A 22,676-nucleotide genomic window follows, 5' to 3' on the forward strand; every position below is an offset into this window, starting at 1 on the left:
GAGCGGGTTCACCCTTACAGTCTTTACCTTTCTATAACAGTCTCTTGGTGTTGGCCACCCCCACTTTGGAGTGGCCACACCCCCACAGTCTCTCGGTAATTCTGCCGATCTTCAGGTATCTTCGCCCCCCCCCAATTCTGGAGCGGGTTCACCCTTACAGTCTTTGTCCCAACTTTCTTCTATCCAACGTCTGTTTCCATCTTGATGGGTGCGGTTCTCCCGTGGACAGATTAATAGGTCTTTACAAGGCAGGTCAGACTCTTAAGCGGTGATGTCATAGTACCTAAATTCTACTGCGGAGAACACCTCCGCCACACTACACCTCCAGCCCTTCCCTTAAGAACCTCACCGTTCCAGGGTTCAAGGTGGCAAATGAATGATGCCTGTCCCTATCGTGACCTAACCTTATCCCCATTCACACAAAACACATGTCACATCCCTCCCAACACCACCAAAATCATTAAATGTATGTGTACCCATAGAGACTCATGCAACCTGGCATATCTCTACACCTCCAAAGACACAGGTAGGTCGCAGACCCCTGTGTCAATGGGAAACGACTATAGGATGCGAATGTGTACAGCCGAATATAGGCTGTCACACATTTGTACCTAGAGTGTCTATGGGTACACCATCGAACAACAAACACAATCAATAAATACAATGTGCTATGGGGTTTCGGGGTAGTACAAGTTATACGTCCCGAACCCTCATAGGAAACAAAGTGTGTCCATACAATATTTGGCTACAGGAACAATGTTTGAGTTATGTCCTGAGCCTCCTCCTCCGGATAGTTCTGTAAAGTTCTGTCTGGTTCTGGTGTATTTGGTCAGTAAGTCCCTTGACCCTCCGATTACGATGACCAGAACCAGAAGAAGTTTCACTGGGTGAAACAATTGAATAAGTTCTTCCACCCGAACGTCTCCCAAGTCTTCCTCCAGAGCCTTAAATAATGCTCCCGCTGGATTGTGGCACAGTCTTCTCTAGAACACCTCTAGACAGAGGTCGCTTTGTTGCCAAAATCCAGTGGGATCCTCTGGAGCTTCACAACAGTGTCAGGGGGAATAGCTGGTCTCTTCTGTGGCGTCTCCTAGGTTTTTCTTCCGCTCCATATAAAATCACACCTATGGCAGAAGAAAATACCAGGCGCTCCCAGGGGAATTTCTCCCCTAACAGTGCAATTAATGTGAAAATTTCCAGCACCAATACCTTTGACCCATGGGTAGAGAAAGGCATTGAGCTGCCCTTTATCTCACAGGACCCCTCGTTATCCCAACACTGGTGTCTTAACACCGTACCTTCAGAGGATTGAGTCCTCTGCTGCACATCCCTCTGCACCAACAGATAAGGATGGCCACCCTACTAGGTTAGGATAACTGGAGTTCTGTGGACAAAGCACCATCTTGTTATTGATGGCACCGCATCCCTGTCCACTCATGTGTACCCAGGCCGATTTCCCCCTGTGATCCCGTCTTGTGGAGGCCCGCAGAACCAATGGCATAGTCATGCCCTGGTTCCCCAGGACCCCACAACACAAGAACACGGTCCACACTCTGCTGCCCAACACTCTGCGTCCAATCCCTATCAGAGCTGTGCTGCCTGACCGGACTAGAATTAAGTGCGCAGCACAACATTACACCAATGTTGTCTGTCCGCCCCAGTCCCCAGCGCAACACAGCCCTACCGAAAACCTGGAGCACAACAGCGCTATCTGTATCGATCTGAGACCCTGGTTGCCCAGAATAATATCACATCATCCTTTGTGTGCTGCATGGAGAAGGTCCTTATGCCTTCTCCCGACCAGCAGGATTTCCCGTGTGATATTATCTGCTCGCGAACCTATACGTTCTCGATCCACAGTATAACACTGTTCCACTCCAAGGGGACACAGAATGAAACAAAGACAGCAGACGGGACTTACAACACTACATAAATCAGCATGGTAGAACACACCCGTAGACAAGGACTACCACCATCAACATCAAGAAAAACTTACAAACAGATAACAAAAACACACAACATGGACATACACAGGGAACACACGGTGTAACAAATAGTACAGGGGTGTCAAATGTTGCCTAGCCTAGCCTGGCCACTCTGACCCCTCAGCAGCTGGTGATGCTGCCGAGAGGTAACCCCGTTATGGCCAGACTGACTAGACCCCACTGCACAATTTGTTACCTGGCTGATACTGTTGGACGCATTGCAATTACTTGCACAAGGGCAATTCCTTGCAATGTGTCCTTTGTTCCCACACCTGAAACACGTGACTTGGTTTCCTGTCCTGTGTGTTTTGCAGTGTCTCGCTATGTGACCTAGGCCACCACATGCAAAACATCTGTAGTTTGCTCTGCATGGCCCAGGTCCATCTACACTGCATCCGTGCTCCCTTCTCCTGAATTGTTCCATCCTCAGGGACGCACTCTTCACCACAGTTGTTTTTCCCAAAGTCAGGGAAAAATCTCTGTTAGTCTGGACCGGCTTGACCTGATGATCAGACCGGTCACAGACTACTCTCCCCCCTTGTGGCCCTGCACAGGGCAACATTTTGGGAGATTCCGACACTGGCTTTACGGAAAAAGAAAGGGCCGGCACCAACTTGGTGATAACCTGTTGCATGCCAGACATTAGCTGGGACCTTACAGCAACCTGAGCCTTCAATTTGGCTACCGTCACGTCAGTAGAGGCAGTCCGCTCCTTGAAGGCTTTGACTTCAGTATAAGACTGAGTCAACTTAGCCTCAATTTCCTCCTTCTGCCTCTGCAGCTCTACCAACTGTGACTCTATCCTAGCCACCTGCGCATCTCGGTCAACAGTAGACTGCACATTCTCTGCCAGCTGTGTCCGCAATGCCGAAACCTGGTCCGAATTACTGGCACAGCACTGGCAGTGAATGGCCGGAGGAATTGTCTCCGTTGACCGAGACACCAGCGCCACTTCCTTTGGCTTACAGATGCTAGCCTCAAATGTATGAACGAGTTTGGCTAGCATCCGAAGCCGTTTGGTGGCCTTGTTCAAAACCGTCCGTTTGTTAACACAAAGCTTGTCGTAACTACAAGCCTGTGCTAACAAATCGGACCACAGCATTTCTGCTGACTTGTATGTAGTGGGGAGGATGGGGTTAAATGTGCTGTGTTTGCTCAAGTGTTGCAGTGTGGGGAAGTCCATACTCACCGTTTGATGAGAGTCCATCTTCTCCTTGGCGCCGTACCTCGCAGCTGCTTGGAAGAAGTCCATTTTCCCGGATCGCCTCTTCCCGACCAGCCTGACTTGTACGCCGCTCCCACGAAGATGGATCTCCTCCAGTGACGTGTGCTCTTCTCCCTTGCAGTCACTTGAGCGATGCTTGTTGGTGCTGTACTTTTCCGTGTCTTCTTCTCTTACCCCAGCGACGGTGACCGTGTAAAGCAAATACAAAAATATTAGTAACACAGAACAATTATAGATTCTCTGCAAAAGATTTTGTTTTATTTCTGGTACTCTAAGGGAAGTATCGCTTCTCCTGTACGAATTATCGGGTCCTAGACGCTCAGACACTCCGCTGACCGCGTCTCTCCTGCCCGCTAATTCACAGTACTAGCGACCCTCAACCTTAAGACCAAAAACAAGCGCAAAATCCACGCAGTGGGCCTGGCTCGCCAATGTAAAGGGGGAATATTAATCACCAATATTTATGCAAATATCGATAATTAATATTCATAAATGGGAGGAGCCGTCTATTGATAACTCCGCCCATTTATGCCTTTATATAATAATAACAATACCTTCGCTATGCTTTACACTAATCACTACGCTAGCTGCATGCGCCTTACTAACTCGCTACCGCTAACAAGTACACGCTACACAAAAGGGTACAAATATAACAGTATTTATTACACCAAGCAATACACTAACAATACACTATGCACGCAGTACACTACAATACACTACGCACGCAGTACACTACAATACAGCACTAAATATACAATCCTAAACTACACTACACATTCCCAATTCCACCCATCAACTAACTATACAATTTACACATTCAAGTATATGAACCCACCCCACCTGACTATTCACTGTCCCTACGGGGTATGACGAAGGGTTAAAAGGATTTGTTTGCAGAGCAGAAGCATGCTCTACAGGACCAGGGTAACCACTAGGGGTTAATCAGGGTTAGGGTTCCAGGGGTCAGTAGGGGATCAGGGGATATAGGGTATCAGGGTAATAAAGGGTTAATCAGGGGAGGTGGTGTGGATAGGGGTGGATTAGGGGTTATTCAGGGTACAGGGGTCTATAGGGGGGTGAACCAGGGGAGAGTAGGCACACAGGGACCAGGGGAGACCAGGGGTGACCAGGGGTGACCAGGGGAGACCAGGGGAGACCAGGGGTGACCAGGGGAGACCAGGGGAGAACCAGGGGAGACCAGGGGTAACCAGGGGAGACCAGGGGTAACAGGGTTAGGATAAAGGGGGTGATACTTAGGGTTCTGCTCGTCCGTCCAGGGGTGGAGATGTCCGGCAGGGTCCCTCTTCCTGAGCGCAGGATGCGCTCTCCTCCTGAAGGGGGGGTAAGGGCTGCAGGGGTTGGGTCCGGTCGGGTCAGCGCAGGACGCGCTCCTCTATAAGGTGAGTGGGGGGGTGTCCCGATGTCCTGAGCGCCGATGCGCTCTCCAGTGGGGGCCCCGATCCTCACCCCCTCGGAGGACGAGACGCGTTCCTCCACGTGGGGGCCCAGAGCCTAAGCGCCGATGCGCTTCTCAAGATGGGGGGGCCCTCTCCTAACTCTGGAGTGCCGGGGCCGCCGGATATTTATCCCCCGGCGGCCCGCACTCCCGCGCCACCAGGGGGCGCGCGCGCGCTCCCATCCTCCACGTGGGCCGGCGCAGTGATATGACGTCACTGCGCCGGCCAGCACATCGGGGACGCGCTGCAGACAGGCGGGAGAAGCCTTTGATCTCCCGCCTGCTGCACCTCGCATTCCGGACAGTGCGATGGTAATCGCACTGTCGGAATGCACATAATAGAAGGAGGAGAGGCTTCTCCCCTTCTTCTATCATGTGTAATTATCTCCAGCAGGACTGCAGATAATTAGAACAAAAGGATTCAAATTCTATTGAATTTGAATCCTTTTGAGGTCACCAGAATGACCGGACCTTGTCCGGTCATCCTGGCGCCTTCACCCAGATTACATCAATGTAAATGCTTGGGGCACATCTACATTGATGCATCTGTGTCCATGTAAGGGGGGGGGGGGATTTATATGGTATGGGGATATGACAAGGGGACATAATATGAATATACATGTGTATCGATGCTTGGGGCACATCCATACACATGTATACATTAATCATACTTCTAAGGGGGATTATATAAGGGGCCACATATTATCAGGGGCACATCACAAGCTCCTACATTATCAGGGGCACATCACAAGCCCCTACATTATCAGGGGCACAAGCCCCTACATTGGGGGCACAAGCCCCTACATTATCAGGGGGGCACAAGCCCCTACATTATCAGGGGACACATATTTCCCACAGGGGCCAGCATGAGCCCCTGGGGATCACCATGGGCAGACGTGCGCAGATGCTGGGCACATCTGCGCACATCGTCCCATGCTGCTATGTCTAATATATGCACATATATACCATACATGCCCGCACGTGTTTGCAGGCATGCATGGATATATATGCATATGTCTCAACCGTTCCTCAACAAAACCACAGAGTGGCAAAGTGACATAATGTGGAGATGGCAGCAGCAGGATACTACAGAGTGGCAAGGTGACATAATGTGAAGATGGCAGCAGCAGAATAGCACAGAGTGGCAAGGTGACATACTGTAGATATGGCAGCAGCATGAAGACACCACAGAGTATCAAGGTGACATAGTGTGGATATAACAGCAGCAGAAGGAGACCACAGAGTGGCAAGGTGACATAGTGTGGATATGACAGCAGCATGAGGACACCACAGAGTGGCAAGCTGACATAATGTGGAGATGGCAGCAGTAGCAAGATACCAAAGAGTGGCAAGGGGACATAATGTGAAGATGGCAGCAGGAGAATGATACCACAGAGTGTCAAGGTGACATAGTGTGGATATGGCATAAGCACACCACAGAGTGGCAAGGTGACATAGTGTGGATATGGCAGCAGCAGGAGTAGACCACAGAATGGCAAGGTGACATAATGTGTTGATGGCAGCAGCAGAAGCACACCACAGAGTGGCAAGGTGACATAGTGTGGATATGGCAGCAGCAGGAGGAGACCACGAAGTGGCAAGGTGACATAGTGTGGATATGGCAGCAGCAGTAGGACACCACAAAGTGTCAAGATGACATAGTGTGGAGATGGCAGCAGCAGGAGGAGACCACAGAGTTGCAAGGTGAGATAGTGTGGAGATGGCAGCAACAGCAGTAGGACACCACAGAGTAGCATGGTGACATAGTGTGGATATAGCAGGAGCATAAGGATACCACAGAGTGGCAAGGTGACAGTGTGGATATGGCAGCAGCAGGATGAGACCACAGAGTGGCAAGGTGACATAATGTGGAGATGGCAGCAGCAGGATACCATAGAGTGGCAAGGAGATATAGTGTGGATATGGCAGCAGCATAAGGATACCACAGAGTGGCAAGGTGACATAATGTGGAGATGGCAGCAGCAGCATGATACGACAGAGTGGCAAGGTGTCATAATGTGGAGATGGCAGCAGCAGCAGGATGCCACAGAGTGGCAAGGTGACATACTATGGACATGGCAGCAGCATGAGGACACCACAGAGTGGTAAGGTGACATAGTGTGGATATGGCAGCAGCAGGAGTAAACCACAGAGTAGCAAGGTGACATAATGTGGAGATGGCAGAAGCAGGATATCACAGATTGGCAAGGTGACATAGAGTGGGTGTGGCAGCAGCATGAGGACACCACAGAGTGCCAAGGTGACATAGTGTGAAGAATACAGCAGCAGGAGGAGACCGCAGAGTGGCAAGGTGACATAGTGTGGAGATGGCAGCAGCAGGAGGACACAACAGAGTGGCACATTGACATAGTGTGGATATGGCAGCAGCATGAGGACACCACAGAGTGGCAAGATGACATAGTGTGGAGAAGACAGCAGCAGGATGAGACCACAGAGTGGCAAGGTTACATAGTGTGGAGATGGCAGCAACAGTAGGAGGACACCACAGAGTGGCAAGGTGACATAGTGTGGATATGGCAGCAGCATAAGGACACCACAGAGCGGCATGGTGACATAGTGTGGATATGGCAGCAGCAGGACGACACCACAGAGTGGCATGGTGACATAGTGTGGATATGGCAGCAGCAGTACGAAACCACAGAGTGGCAAGGTGACATAATGTGGAGAGGGCAGCAGCAAGGTACCATAGAGTGGCAATGTGATAGAGTGGATATGGCAGCAGCATAAGGACACCACAGAGTGGCAAGGTGACATAATGTGGAGATGGTGGCAGCAGCAGCAGCAGGATACGACAGAGTGGCAAAGTGACATAATGTGGAGATGGCAGCAGCAGCAGGATGCCACAGAATGTCAAGGTGACATACTGTGGACATGGTAGCAGCATGAGGACACCACAGAGTGGCAAGGTGACATACATAGTGCAGAGATGGCAGCAGCAAGAGGACACCACAGAGTGGCAAGGTGACAGTGTGGATATGGCAGCAGCAGGATGAGACCACAGAGTGGCAAGGTGACATAATGTGGAGATGGCAGCAGCAGGATACCATAGAGTGGCAAGGTGATATAGTGTGGATATGGCAGCAGCATAAGGACACCACAGAGTGGCAAGGTGACATAATGTGGAGATGGCGGCAGCAGCAGTATACGACAGAGTGGCAAGGTTACATAATGTGGAGATGGCAGCAACAGTAGGAGGACACCACAGAGTGGCAAGGTGACATACTTTAGACATGGCAGCAGCATGAGGATACTACAGAGTGGTAAGGTGACATAGTGTGGATATGGCAGCAGCAGTAGTAAACCACAGAGTGGCAAGGTGACATAATGTGGAGATGGCAGCAGCAGAAGCAGGATATTACAGAGAGGCAAGGTGACAAAGAGTGGGTGTGGCAGCAGCATGAGGACACCACAGAGTGCCAAGGTGACATAGTGTGGAGAAGACAGCAGGAGGAGACCGCAGAGTGGCAAGGTGATATAGTGTGGAGATGGCAGCAGCAGGATACCACAGAGTGGCAAGTTGACATAGTGTGGATATGGCAGCAGCATGAGGACACCACAGAGTGGCATGATGACATAGTGTGGAGAAGGCAGCAGCAGGAGGAGACCACAGAGTGGCAAGGTGACATAGTGTGGAGATGGCAGCAACAGCAGGAGGACACCACAGAGTGGCATGGTGACAGTGTGGATATGGCAGCAGAATAAGGACAGCACAGAGTGGCATGGTGACATAGTGTGGAAATGGCAGCAGCATGAGGACACAACAAAGTGGCAAGGTGACATAGTGTGGGTATGGAAGCAACAGGAGGAGACCAAATAGTGGCAAGATGACATAATGTCGAGATGGTAGAAGCAGTAGCAGGATACTACAGAGTTGCAAGGTGACATAGTGTGGAGATGGCAACAGCATGAGGACACCACAGAGTGGCAAGTTGACATAGTGTGGAGATTGCAGCAGCATGAGGACACCGCACATTGGCAAGGTGACATAGTGTGGAGATGGCAGTAGCATGAGGTCACCACAGAGTGGCAAGGTGACATACATAGTGTGGAAATGGCAGCAGCATTAGGACACCACAGAGTGGCAAGGTGACATAGTGTGGAGAAGGCAGCAGCAGGAGGAGACCAAAGAGTGGCAATGTGACATAGTGTGGAGGTGGCAGCAGCATGAGGACATCACAGAGTGGCAAGGTGACATAGTGTGGATATGGCAGCAGCATGAGGACACCACAGAGGCAAAATTACATAGTGTGAATATGGCAGCAGCAAGAGGAGACCACAGAGTTGCAAGGTGACATAGTTTAGTGGTGGCGGAAGCATCCGGAGACCACAGAGTGGCAAGGTGACATAGTGTGGAGATGGCAGCAGCATGAGGTCACCACAGAGTGGCAAGGTGACATAATGTGGAGATTGCAATAGCATGAGGTCACCACAGAGTGGCAAGGTGACATACATAGTGTGGAGATGGCAGCAGCATTAGGACACCACAGAGTGGCAAGGTGACATAGTGTGGAGAAGGCAGCAGCAGGAGGAGACCACAGAGTGGCAAGGTGACATAGTGTGGAGATGGCAGCAGCATGAGGACACCTCAGAGTGGCAAGGTGACATAGTGTGGATATGGCAGCAGCATGAGGACACCACAGAGGCAAGATGACATAGTGTGAATATGGCAGCAGCAAGAGGAGACCACAGAGTGGCATGGTGACATAGTTTAGAGGTGGCGGAAGCATCCGGAGCCCACAGAGTGGCAAGATGACATTGTGTGGAGATGGCAGCAGCATGAGGTCACTACAGAGTGGCAAGATGACATAATGTGGAGATTGCAGCAGCATGAGGTCACCACAGAGTGGCAAGGTGACATAATGTGGAGATTGCAATAGCATGAGGTCACCACAGAGTGGCAAGGTTACATAGTGTGGAGATGGCAGCAGCATCAGGATACTACAGAGTGGCAAGGTGACATAATGTGGAGATTGCAGCATCATGAGGTCACCACAGAGTGGCAAGCTGACATAGTGTGGAGATGGCAGCAGCAGCAGCAGCAGTATACCACAGAGTGGCATGGTGATATAGTTCGGATATGGCAGCAGCTTGATGATACTACAGAGTGGCAAGGTGACATAGTGTGGAGATGGCAGCAGCAGCAGGATACTACAGAGTGGCAAGGTGAAATTGTGTGGATATGGCAGCATCAGGAGGATACCACAGAGTGGCAAGGTGACATAGTCTGGAGATGACAGCAGCAGCTGCATCAGGAGACCTGAAAGTGACTCAGTACCAGAGTGGGACGATGGGTGGCAATACCAGTCCCCGCTGACGAAGGTGGGTGAAATAAGTAGCACTTGGCATCAGATGTGTGGCATCAGGTGGGTTGCAGCATCAAAGTATTAGCTGAGGCAGGTAATATGAAGAAAACGGTCTCTCTCTATCAAAGTGTTGGTGTGGCACCATGGATGATCTAGTCTGATGCATCAGAGATTGATGGTTGGCAATCATGGCTGATCCACGCCTGATTCATCTTGACAATGGTTAGTCTCTCCACATTTTGGGTAGACAGGTGAGTTCTCCTTGGGGTACCTATGGCCCCCGCCACACTAAACACCCGCTCTGATGCTACACTACTGGCCAGGCAGGACAACTTTTCCAGGGCAAACTCTGCTAGTTGCTGCCACAAATACAGTTTGGCTATCCAGTAGTCCAGCTGATCTTCAGTGTGGGGTGGCAGGGTGCTGTCCAAGTATGCCACCACCTGCATGTTCAGGTCCTGCTCCAGGTCTACCTTCTGCTGCTGGGGAGTAGTTTCTTCACTATGCGGGTAAAGAAAGCTACTAATCCACGACTGTAGACTCAGGCTGCTGCTGATGGAGCTGGTACTGCTCCTGCCACCTTACCCCTCCCCTCCCCAGCAGCCATGGTAGTGGAACATAAGCGCAGATGCCCCCCCGGGTCAGACCTGCAAGAGGATGGATGATGGCGCAGATAGGCAGCGGCCAACTGACAACATAGGATGTCTCTGTAATAGTTCAGTTTGTCCTCCCTCTCGGTGGGTGTAAAAAAGGCCCCCATTCTGGACCGGTAGCGAGTGTCCAACAAGGTGGAGAGCCAAAAGTCATCCTTCTGCCGAATGGTGACAATTAGACTGTCACTACGCAAGCAAGTGAGCATGCATCGGGCCATTTTTGCTAGTGACTCGGACGGTCTTCCTGCCTCCATCTCCACTGCATACTGCCACGGTGTGTCCGGGTACACTGTCTTGTCTTCCTCATCTCCCTGTGGCTCCTCTGGCTGCTCCTGCTCCTCCTGTCCTGTCAGCTGAGTAGAAAAACCACCCATTTGGCTACACATTGCCTGTGCTCCAATGTCCTCCTCCCCTTCCTCCTTCTCTTCCAGTTCAGCCCCCACAGGGCTCATGTGGCCGTGAGATCGAGGCGCCACGTCTCCAGTCCCCTGACCAGCCATTGTTAACAGCATCTGTTCCAGGACATGAAGCATTGGAATGACGTCGTTCATCCTGTAGTCCTGGCGACTAACAAATAACGTGGCATTTTGAAAGGGCCTGAGCAAACGGCAGGTGTCACGCTTGAGCTGCCACTGGCTGACATCAAAGTTACACAGAGAAGTACTCCTATCTGCTTGCATCATCAAGAAATCGTTGATGGCCTTTCTCTGTTCGTATAGTCGGTCCAACATATGGAGGGTGGAATTCCAACTGGTGGAAACGTTGCATATCAGCCTATGTTGGGGGATACTGTTCTGCCGCTGCAGTTTTACGGAGGATGTTCTTTGCGGTGTACGAGTGACTGAAGTGCATGCAAAGTTTCCTGCCCATTTTTAGAATGTCTTGCAGACAGGTGGAAAACTTCAGGAACCACTTGACAACCAGATTGAACATGTGTGCCATGCAGGGCGCATGGCTCAGCCTTCCTTGATTTAGCGCTGACACAATGTTCTTCCCATTGTAGGTTAGCATGGTTCCGATTTTGAGTTGTCGCAGAGAAAGCCAAGATTCGATTTCTTGTTGCATCACATGGAGCAGTTCCTCCCCTGTGTGACTCAGTTCGCCAAGGCCTTGAACATGTGGTATGCTGGAGGGGCAATGTGACTTGTCCCTGCAGTGGAGGCTGAGGACATGGTGGAGGATGAGGAGGCAGAGGCGGACATTGTCGCAGAACCAAAGGCGTGACAACGTGGAGGCAGAATCGGCGTGACTTGTCCAAGTTGCTGGTGTGGCTGTGCAGGAACCACATTCACCCAGTGGACTCTAAATGACATGTATTGTCCCTAACCGTAGTTACAGCTCCACACGTTGGCACTGCCGTGTACTTTGGCAGACACCAACAGGCTCAAGGACTGGCCCACCTTCTATTCTCCATGTGTGTGAATGGCTTTTACTGCCTTTTTCGCAAAGAAATGACGGTTTGGGACTCTCCACCTCGGCTCGGCACAAGCCATCAGTTCTCTGAAAGGTGCAGAGTACACCACTTGGAAAGGGAGGGACTGAAGCACGAGCATCTTGGACAGGAGCACTTTCAGCTTCTGCGCCATTGAATGCGTGCACGCATACTGTTTTCTCTTGGCAATCGCTTTGGTGATCGATTGCTGACGAAATGACTGATGAGGAGAAGAAGCAGGAGCATCTGGACCAGCAGAAGATAGGATTGACAGACTGCCCGATCCCCCTGAAGACGCCATGTATATGGCGAAACATGTCGGGGGGCAGTGATTAGTTTTTTAGACCACAGCAGACCCAGCACCAGTGTGCAAGCTAGCTATTAGGTAGCTTAGTAAGAGATTGCGCCGCCATTAGAAATTAAGTACAGCATCAGAATAAGTGTTATTCAGAATAAGTGCTAGGAGACATTTAGAAGGCAGCAAGTGTAGCAATCGAATAGCTACAATCACAGTTACAAATCAGAGTAACAATGTTATACCAATGTGTCAGAAACCACAGGCACTGAAAAGCTGGTAGGCAGTATAGGAAGCAACAGCGTCGCCACTGCAAGCACAGTAGGTGCACATAGAAGCAGTTTACCAAAAGACAGATAGTCTAAAAACACGCCGCCACTGCAATACCAGCTATTACAAGAGGAAAACTAACGCAAATTTAGCACACAAAGGGTCTACTGTAGAGAGTTTTAATTAAGTAGGTTAGATATAAGTGCTCACAATTTATTAAATAAATAAATAATAAAAATTAAATTTTACTTTATATCAATAAAATACCAATAATAAAATATGCACATGTCAAGAGCAGGCAACTAGTAGTCTTAGACTAAATGTAAATATACAATAAGTGCCTCTACATGTGCAGGGTATATACAAGTGTAATAAAAAAAGGATTGACAGAAAGCTCCCTTCGGCTGAGGTGGGGGAGTCTTGACTGGCTGAAACTGGGTGCGTGCCACTGGGTGATGTAGCGGTAGCTGCGGCAGGCTGGACCACCACATCAAAGCCACGGTTCTTTATGGTGATGCTGCATATGTTGACACAGTACCATGGTGCCAACATTGGCACCCTGCCCACACTTCACCTTTTGCCCACATATTCTATATATGGCCATGTTGACCTTCTCCAGCGGCTTCACAAAAAACTGCCACACCTCTGAGTACCTGATTTTTTTTCCCCAACACTATGCAGTAGCTGACTGCTACCGCCACTGCTTCTGTGAACCCCTGCACCACTCCTTCCCGGGCAGGAAGGCTGCAGCAAAGTGGGTGGTCTACCCCATGCCCATTTGGCTCCCAACCTCCCACTGCTGCCACCCTGCTGACTCCAGGCCACGTTAGCGACTTGCTGGCTCAGCCGCTGCCTGACAGGCAAGCTGCTACCCTTTTCTCCTGATGATGATGATGATGAAGCCCCTTCTTCACCCGGCTCCCAAGTACGATCAGCTTCATCATCATCGAGTAGTGTCTGCACATCACTGATGTCCTCCTCAATGGTCTCTGGGTCAGAAGCCTGACTACTCACAACACAAGCTCCCGTGCCACTCTACTCATCACTACTTGCCCGTCTAGCAGAGGAAGCTGCGGATGTCTCCTCCACATCTTGGCTGGATAGTAGCTGCTGACTATCCTCAAGTAGCTTATCCTCGCTGAAAAGTGAAGCAGTGCCCACTGAACTAACGGTTTGGGTCTGACGAACCCACAACTGTTGGCTGGGGGTGTCTGATGTCACTTGGGATGATGTGGATGACAGAGTTAACCAATCAATAACCGCAGGGTTGCTGGTCAAGACACGACCGCTAGATGACACCGGGAGCTTAGGCCTTTCGTTGTGACTACTGCTGCCACGACCCCTTACTCTGCTGCAACCTCTACTTGCGCCAGAAATAGTCAGGCCTCTGACACTATTCTGTGCATGGCCTGGGACTTCTCTGCCTGACATACTTGTAGCTGAACTAAATCAATGAAACGGAAATTGAAATACTCCTAAAAGCAACAAATATATTTATCTTTTTGTACTGAAATAGGCCACTAAACGCTTTCACCACAATTAACTGCACTGAGAATATATTTTTCTTGTTGTACTAAAATACGAACCTATCCACTTTGACCAGAAAAAAGTAAAGATTGAAGTGCGTATATATATTTCTTGAAGTACTGAAATATGCCCCTATACGCTTTCAGCAGAAATCACTGCAGCAGTGCACTGAAAATATATATTTCTTGTTGGACTGAGTTAGGCCACTATATACTGTACTTTGACCAGAAAAAAATTAAAGAGTGAAGTGCTTATATATATTTCTTGCAGTAATGAAATACGCCACTATACGCTTTCCCCAGAAATAACTGCAGCAGTGAACTGAGAATATATATTCCTTGTTGGACTGAATTAGTTAACTATACGCTTTGACCAGAAAAAAATTAAAGAGTGAAGTGCTTATATATATTTCTTGCAGTAATGAAATACGCCACTCTACGCTTTCACTAGAAATAACTGCAACACTGCAGTGCATATATATATTTGTCTTTTTTTTTACTGGAATACGCCCATAAACGCTTTCAACAGAAATAACTGCAACAGTGTAGTGCGTATATATTTTTCTTTGTTACTGAAATACGCCCCTATACGCTTTCAACAGAAATAACTGCAGAAGTGAAATGCGTATATATTTTTCTTGTCGTACTGAATAACATACTAAGATATAAGTAAATAGTGAATGAAAAGGGGCACACTCAGATTGAAGCACTGGATTAGCCAAGATATGCAATTTAATAAAACATATAAAAAGATAACAAACCCCTAGAAAATGGTATAAAACCATACATAAAAATATCCCTATACAAAGGTAGCACCTATATAACCTGTACTGGCTATACACCGCTTGAGGAGCTACCTTTGTATAGGGCTATTTTTATTTATGGTTTTATGCCATTTTTTAGGGGTTTGATATCTTTTTTTATGTTTTATTAAATTGTATATCTTGGCTAATCCAGTGCTCCCCTTTTCATTCACTATTTACTTTTTCACTCTGTGCCTGAGGGTGGGCCAATAAGGTGAGCACCTTATCTATCTACGGTGAGAGGTTGAGCCGCTGAGATTTCTATTTCATACTAAGATATAAGCCACTAAAGGCTTTCCAACATAACACTAGCAGCCCAATAACAAATAGCTGGACTGACAGAGCTGTCTAATGACTATTTGGATCCCCATTCTATTATTCCTATTAATGTCCCTAGCGCCCTCTGACGTCACTCCCTGCACTAAGATGCTTTGAAATGATTCCTCCCTATCCTTTCCCTGCACTTATAAAATCGTTTTTTTAATGTCTTTTTTTCCCCACAATCGTTTTTCCAATTGCTGTCCCTAGCGCCTTCACACGTTTGTCCCTGCACTCTGAATGCTGGAAAATGGCAGAATCTAAAATGGCTGCCGTATTTATAGGGCTGTGACATCACAGGGCTGGCTGGCTGCTGATTGGCTGCATGCAGGCATGTCAATCTGGGTGATCCAACCTTCCCAGAGTTCCATGCCCCATGTCCTCAGTCCTCACAAGTGTAGCCGCAATTTTAGGAAAATTGTGATTCGTTACCAAGAAGCGCGAGGAAATTTGCATTCTTTGCAAATCAAGTTTTTCCTGAAATTCTAAACGAATTCCACTTCGTCAGCTTCGATTCGCTCATCTCTACCAATGGCATAGGTAGGTTTAGTGTAGGACCTGCCTCACTGAGACCACTTTGGCGCTGGCAGGCGGGCACAGATGTGTTTTGATAAAAATATTTTGGCTAATAGTTTCGACTTTTATCATACCAGAGTGAGGGCTTAGTCCATATATAATGTTTGCATCTATTGTATCAGTGTTGCCTCTTCACCCTACACTTATGTGTATACTGCAATTTAGAGATGAGCAAAGTTTTGAAAAATTTGATGTGGCAACGTCACTGAAGTTAGCCTAGAAAGTCTCCCTTAACTCTCCCTCTTCAATATTCTCCATTAATAATTTTCAGCAACACTGTCCCTAGTGCATGAGCTCTTGCCACGTCTCTTCCTATGCTCAGCTCACAGGACAATAGCGGCGAACGCGTGGGTGAGGGTATTATAGGGCTGTGACATCCCAGAGGATGGCTATCTGCAGATTCGCTGGCTACCTGGCATTATGGGTGATCTTGCATTCCTAGGCTTATTTTCACCTTGTAACATGTGCAGCCGCCATGTTGGGAAAAACTGATTCGTTACCACGAAGCGAGAGGAAATTCGAATTTGTTGCAAATCGAAGTTCTCCTAAATTTCGACCAAATTCCGCTTTGAATGCTTCAGTTCGCTTAACACTGCAATTTATTGTATCTTTTATTTGGCAAAATGTGCACTGTGTAATTATATATTTTGTTACCAAACCTATGATAGGATTTAATACTGTATTCATCGATATCATGTACAGTAAAATAACTAAATATTTTGTGTTCCTATTTTAGGAGAAATTTACTCTAAAGTATACCATATCTGTTTCTTCTTTATAACGTACATGGTTCCATTGTGCCTGATGATTCTAGCATATCTGCAAATTTTTCGAAAGTTGTGGTGTCGTCAGGTGAGTTTCTGTGTTTATTCATCTGCCTGTAAACTAGATATATTGAGAGTTGCAGATTTCTCACTTACTGTCAGTTATACGTTTGCTCATTCTCCTAAGTATACTGCAGGTATTGAACTGAAGTAGCTTTATTTTTAATAGATTAAACATATTTGAAATGTGAATTGAATATTAAAGGGAATGTCACCAATTTTTGCCACCTTATCTGAGGCTAGAGACCCTGTTAAAAATGTTGGGTGTCCGCTTACAACAGAGCATGAGATTGGATGTCCTCATATCCTCCTCACCCCCTTCTCCTCACCACTGATTGGGAGCTCTTTTCCTATACACCATATATAGAGGGGGTGAGGTAAGCTACTCCCCCCAGTTTCTTCTCCCTGCCACTGACTGGCAGCTTTCTTTCTATACACAGTATACTAAGTGAGCCATCAGTCAAATGCAAGGGGACAGGGAAAGCTGGGGGCACATGAAAAAGAGAATTAATGCGGACTCCAACACTCGGCACACACTGGTGCTGCTCATTAGTCATCTTAAGAAAATGACTGTGTTAAGTCAAGGAAGAGTCCCATCATTTTCATTAGTGTCTCTGTCTTCCCCTACATGATAAAACTGATGAGTTATTCCCTTTAAATATATTTTCAGAACTAATGTAGTGAAATAGCAAAATGTGGCTATGAATTAATAATAATATTACTAATATTATTATAGTTGACATGAACATGTCACAAAAAATATCTTGAGGTCAGAATGTTTACAGCATCAGGGTAGAGGCATAAAACACATAAACCTAATTGGTTATTTAAAGAGCACCAATGAGGGTCCACCCTATTAAACCAGGCATAATGCTTGGTAAGGATGATCCTGATGATTATAATGATACAGGTCTTATGAAAATCCATTGTGGCCTTCCAGCATAATAAAGCATAAATACTAGAGATAAGCAAACCAGTCAAGATTTGTTTTGGGTCCGATTCGACAAATAAAAAAAAAGTTCTGTTTGGATTTGAATTGGTTTGGGCCAAACTGAAGTTGCTCCAACCTGAAAGATGTAAACCCATCTAGCCTCCTAGGACTCATAATTTTTAGGAAAACTTTTCTCTTTTTGTTTATTGTTTATGAAGTTTTATTTCCCTCTCCCCTCCCCAAGCTCAGGAATGCAATGATCGTAATTAGGGATGAGCGAATAGACTTCGGATGAAACATCCGAAGTCGATTCGCATAAAGCTTTGTTTCAATACTGTACGGAGCAAGCGCTCCATACAGTATTAGAATGTATTGGCTCTGATGAGCCAAAGTTATTACTTCGAAGTCTTGTGAGACTTCGCATAATAACCTCAGAAAATGATTTATACTGTAAAAAATCGGGTTTGATTCCAAGGCTCCGTACGGTATTGAAACAAAGTTTTATGCTAATCGACTTTGGATGTTTCATCCGAAATCGATTCACTCATCCCTAATCATAATAATAAATGATGTCTGAGTGTCTGAGACATACAAAGCTATGGGTAAACGCACGTTTGACGGCGTTAACATACAGCGTGTTGAAAAAGAAACACTGTTGACATGTGTTCTGCTTTTTCATATTCCAAACCTTCCAAAAATTGTCCCTTATTAGGGGCAGGTGATGTTTAAACACAGAGATTATAAGTTAGAGATGGCTCACCTACTCACCAGCAAGATAAAAGGGTGCACCTACTGAAAATATCCACCCAGTCTTCGCGAAAATAAGTAGTTATATATATATTATAGTGGGGCACACCTACATTCAGCTACACATGGAGGCAAGGCTATAATACCAATAACAATTTATAAGTAGAGATGTCGCAAACATAAAATTTTCCGTTCGCGAACGGCAAACGTGATTTTTCGCAAATGTTCGCGAACGGGCGAACCGCCATAGACTTCAATAGGCAGGCGAATTTTAAAACCCACAGGGACTCTTTCTGGCCACAATAGTGATGGAAAAGTTGTTTCAAGGGGACTAAAAAGTGGACTGTGTCACGCCAGAGGGGGATCCATGGCAAAACTCCCATGGAAAATTACATAGTTGACGCAGAGTCGGGTTTTAATCCATAAAGGGCATAAATCACCTAATATTCCTAAATTGTTTGGAATAATGTGATTTAAAACATCAGGTATGATGTTGTATCGTCCAGGTAGTGTAAGGGTTACGCCCGCTTCACAGTGACAGACCAAACTCCCCGTTTAACGCACTGCAAACAACCGCAAACAGTCCATTTGCACAACCGCAAACTCCCCATTTGCACAAGGTTGGATACCAAGCCATGTCCCGTTCCTTGTCCTCACTGAAGGTCTCTTCCTCCACCCAGCCACGTACAACACCAAAGGTCCCTGAAAGGTGACAACAAGCCCCCTGGGACGCCTGCTGTGGTTGGTCTTCCTCCTCCTCAAAGCCACCTTCCTCCTCTGACTCCTCTTCTTCAGACTCCTCTCTCTGCAGGTCCAGCAATCGACGACGACAAGGCTGCTTTTGGTGGTGATGGTGACCATAACTCTTCCTCTTCATGCTCATCTACGGCCTGATCCAGCACTCTTCGCAGGGCATGCTCCAGAAAAAACGCATATGGGATGAGGTCAATGATGTTGCCTTGGGTTTGACTGACCAGGTTTGTCACCTCCGCAAAAGGACGCATGAGCCTACAGCCATTGTGCATGAGCGTTCAGTAACGCAGCCCAAAAATACCCAGCTCAGCAGAGGCTGTCCTCTTTTTTCTAAATAAAAAAAAAATCTGTTCTTAACAGTTTAATCTCTGTTTTGTCCCCTATCAGGGGCCGGTGTATTGAATAGATTTTAGGAACTGGGAGATGGAAAAAGATGCTTGCTCGGTCCTCTTACTTCCAATTTAGGGCACTGCGCGTACGCCTTGCAATGTACTGTGCCACCAGATATGAGTGGTGTGTTAAGTAGTACTATTCCTATCAGTTTAATCCCTGTTACGTCCCCTATCGGGGGACTTGTATGGAATAGATTTTAGACAACCGCAAAGAGTTGTCAATAGTTGACACACTCATGACATAAATATTATTCCTCTATGCGTCAATCTCGGTATAGTAATGACTGTGCTCGTGCGCACGTTTGGGAGATTGCAGGCGATGGGGTTTTTTCAAAGTCTATGGTCGTGCTGACTGAGGTAGTTCAGTGACAGTTAAGTGATCCAGAAAACAATGATTCTGCAGTGTGGGCCCATTGTTGGCCTAGTAGGCTTTAATGATCACCTTAGATGATCACAAAGAAAATTAATGTTTTTTCTATGCAAAATTATCCAGCCGATCGCTTTTGGTCAGTTCACAATGAAGCAACGACCTTATCATCTGGGGTGTGCCAACATTGCCATTGCCAACACACTCATAGAGGTGATCGCTTCATTGTGATATGCAAGCCCCTTCACCACAACAAGGTAACGATCACGAAGGGGAATTGACACATGTATGTGCCTTTTTTTTGTTTTGTTTTTGCAGCCACAGTGCAGCACCAGTGGCCAGAAAAATGTATGTTTTCCAGGCAGAAAGTGCACTAAAACATTGCGGCTTGAACCCTAGTTGGTGGCAGATAAGTCACGCAAGTCATCCGGCATTCAGAGATAAAATACAGCAGCGTGTGGACCATTTTTAGCCCAAGGCAGCTCATCTCATCACCAGGCCTTTATTAGTCAAATGTATCGCCCACTGTCAGTCCCTTCGGGATCCATGCCTCATTCATCTTAATAAAGGTGAGGTAATCTAGACTTTTTTGACCTAGGCGACTTCTCTTCTCAGTGACAATACCTCTTGCTGCACTGAAGGTCCTTTCTGACAGGACACTTGAAGCGGGGCAGGCCAGAAGTTCTATCGCAAATTGGGATAGCTCAGGCCACAGGTCAAGCCTGCACACCCAGTAGTCAAGGGGTTCATCGGTCCTCAGAGTGTCGATATCTGCACTTAAGGCGAGGTAGTCTGCTACCTGTCGGTCGAGTCGTTCTCTGAGGGTGGACCCCGAAGGGCTGTGGCGATGCGTAGGACTTAAAAAGCTCTGCATGTCCTCCATCAACAACACGTCTGTAAAACATCCTGTCCTTGCCGGCGTGGTCGTGGTAGGAGGAGGAATACTTTCACCTCTTCCCCTGTTAGATTCCCGTTGTGTTGTGACATCACCCTTATACGCTGTGTAAAGCATACTTTTTTATTTATTTTGGAACTGCTGCATCCTCTCTGACTTGCGGTAATTCGGTAACAATTTAGGCACTTTCTGCTTATACCGGGGGTCTAGTAGCATGGCCACCCAGTACAGGTCGTTCTCCTTCAGCCTTTTTATATGAGGGTCCCTCAACAGGCACGACAGCATGAAAGACCCCATTTGCACAAGGTTGGATGCCGAGCTACTCATGTCCCGTTCCTCATCCTCAGTGATCTCACTGAAGGTATGTTCTTCCCCCCAGCCACGTACAACACCACGGGTACCAGATAGGTGACAACGAGCACCCTGGGATGCCTGCTGTGGTTGGTCTAACTCCTCCTCCTCAAAGCCACATTCCTCCTCTGACTCCTCTTCCTCACACTCCTCTTCCAGCGTTGCCGCAGGTCCAGCAAGCGATGCTGATAAGGCTGTTTCTGTTGGTGATGGTGACCACAACTCTTCCTCTTCCTCTTCACGCTCATCTACGGCCTGATCCAGCACTCTTCGCAGGGCACGCTCCAGGAAGAAAACAAATGGGATGATGTCGCTGATGGTGCTTTCGGTGCGACTGACTAGGTTTGTCACCTCCTAGGTTTGAGCCTACAGGCATTGCGCATGAGCGTCCAGTAACGTGGCAAAAAAATTCACAGCTTTGCAGAGGCTGTCCTAGCACCCCGGTCATACAAATACTCGTTGGCTGCTTTTTCTTGTTGGGGCAGGCGGTCAAACATTAGGAGTGTTGAATTCCAATGTGTCGGGCTGTCGCAAATCAAGCGCCTCACTGGCATGTTGTTTTGCCGTTGGATATCTGAAAAGTGCGCCATGGCCGTGTAGGAACGCCTGAAATGGCCACACACCTTCCTGGCCTGCTTGAGGACGTCCTGTAAGCCTGGGTACTTATGCACAAAGCGTTGTACGATCAGATTACACACATGTGCCATGCACGGCACATGTGTCAACTTGCCCAAATTCAATGCCGCCAACAAATTGCTTCCGTTGTCGCACACCACTTTGCCGATCTCCAGTTGGTGCGGAGTCAGCCACTGATCCACCTGTGCGTTCAGGGCGGACAGGAGTGCTGGTCCGGTGTGACTCTCTGCTTTCAGGCAAGTCAACCCCAAGACGGCGTGACACTGTCGTATCCGGGATGTGGAATAGCCCCTGGGGAGCTGGGGGGGGTGCCGTTGATGTGAAGCAAGACGCAGCAGCAGAAGAGGACTCAGCCGAGGATGCTATGGAAGAGGATGGAGTAGGAGGAGTAGAGGAGGTGGCAGCAGGCCTGCCTGCAAGTCGTGGCTGTTTTTACCAACTCCTCTGCAGAGCCACGCATTCCATGCTTGGCAGCCGTCAGCAGGTTTACCCAAGGCGCAGTGTAGGTGACATACCTGCCCTGACCGTGCTTTGCAGACCAGGTATCAGTGGTCAGATGGACCCTTGCCCCAACACTGTGTGCCAGACATGCCATTACTTCCTTTTGCACAATCGAGTACAGGTTGGGGATTGCCTTTTGTGCAAAGAAATTTCGGCCGGGTACCTTCCACTGCAGTGTCCCAATAGCTACAAATTTTTGGAAGGCCTCAGACTCCACCAGCTTGTATGGTAAAAGCTGGCGGGCTAAGAGTTCCGACAAGCCAGCTGTCAGACGCCGGGCAAGGGGGTGACTCTGTGACATTGGCTTCTTACGCTCAAACATGTCCTTGACAGACACCTGACTGTGGCAGATGAGCAGGAACTGCTCAAGGCGAGAGACGGAGTGGCGGATGGTTGAGAGGGGGCAAGGAGGACAG

The 22,676-nt window shown here is 47.9% G+C and overlaps 1 protein-coding gene and 1 pseudogene across 1 annotated transcript in view; both read left to right on the forward strand.

The window, feature by feature from the left end:
- HCRTR2 (hypocretin receptor 2) overlaps positions 1–22,676 on the forward strand; it is a 200,042-nt gene that overhangs the window by 68,105 nt on the left and 109,261 nt on the right. Inside the window, exon 4 of the mRNA XM_040426809.1 lies at positions 16,600–16,715. Within this exon, the coding sequence (XP_040282743.1) occupies positions 16,600–16,715 (116 nt within the window). The remainder of the gene's footprint in view (positions 1–16,599; positions 16,716–22,676) is intronic.
- On the forward strand, positions 19,438–19,616 carry LOC121000090 (annotated as a pseudogene).

The sequence above is a fragment of the Bufo bufo genome, chromosome 4 (genome assembly GCF_905171765.1).
Source record: "Bufo bufo chromosome 4, aBufBuf1.1, whole genome shotgun sequence".
In the NCBI taxonomy this organism is placed as follows: Eukaryota; Metazoa; Chordata; class Amphibia; order Anura; family Bufonidae; genus Bufo; species Bufo bufo.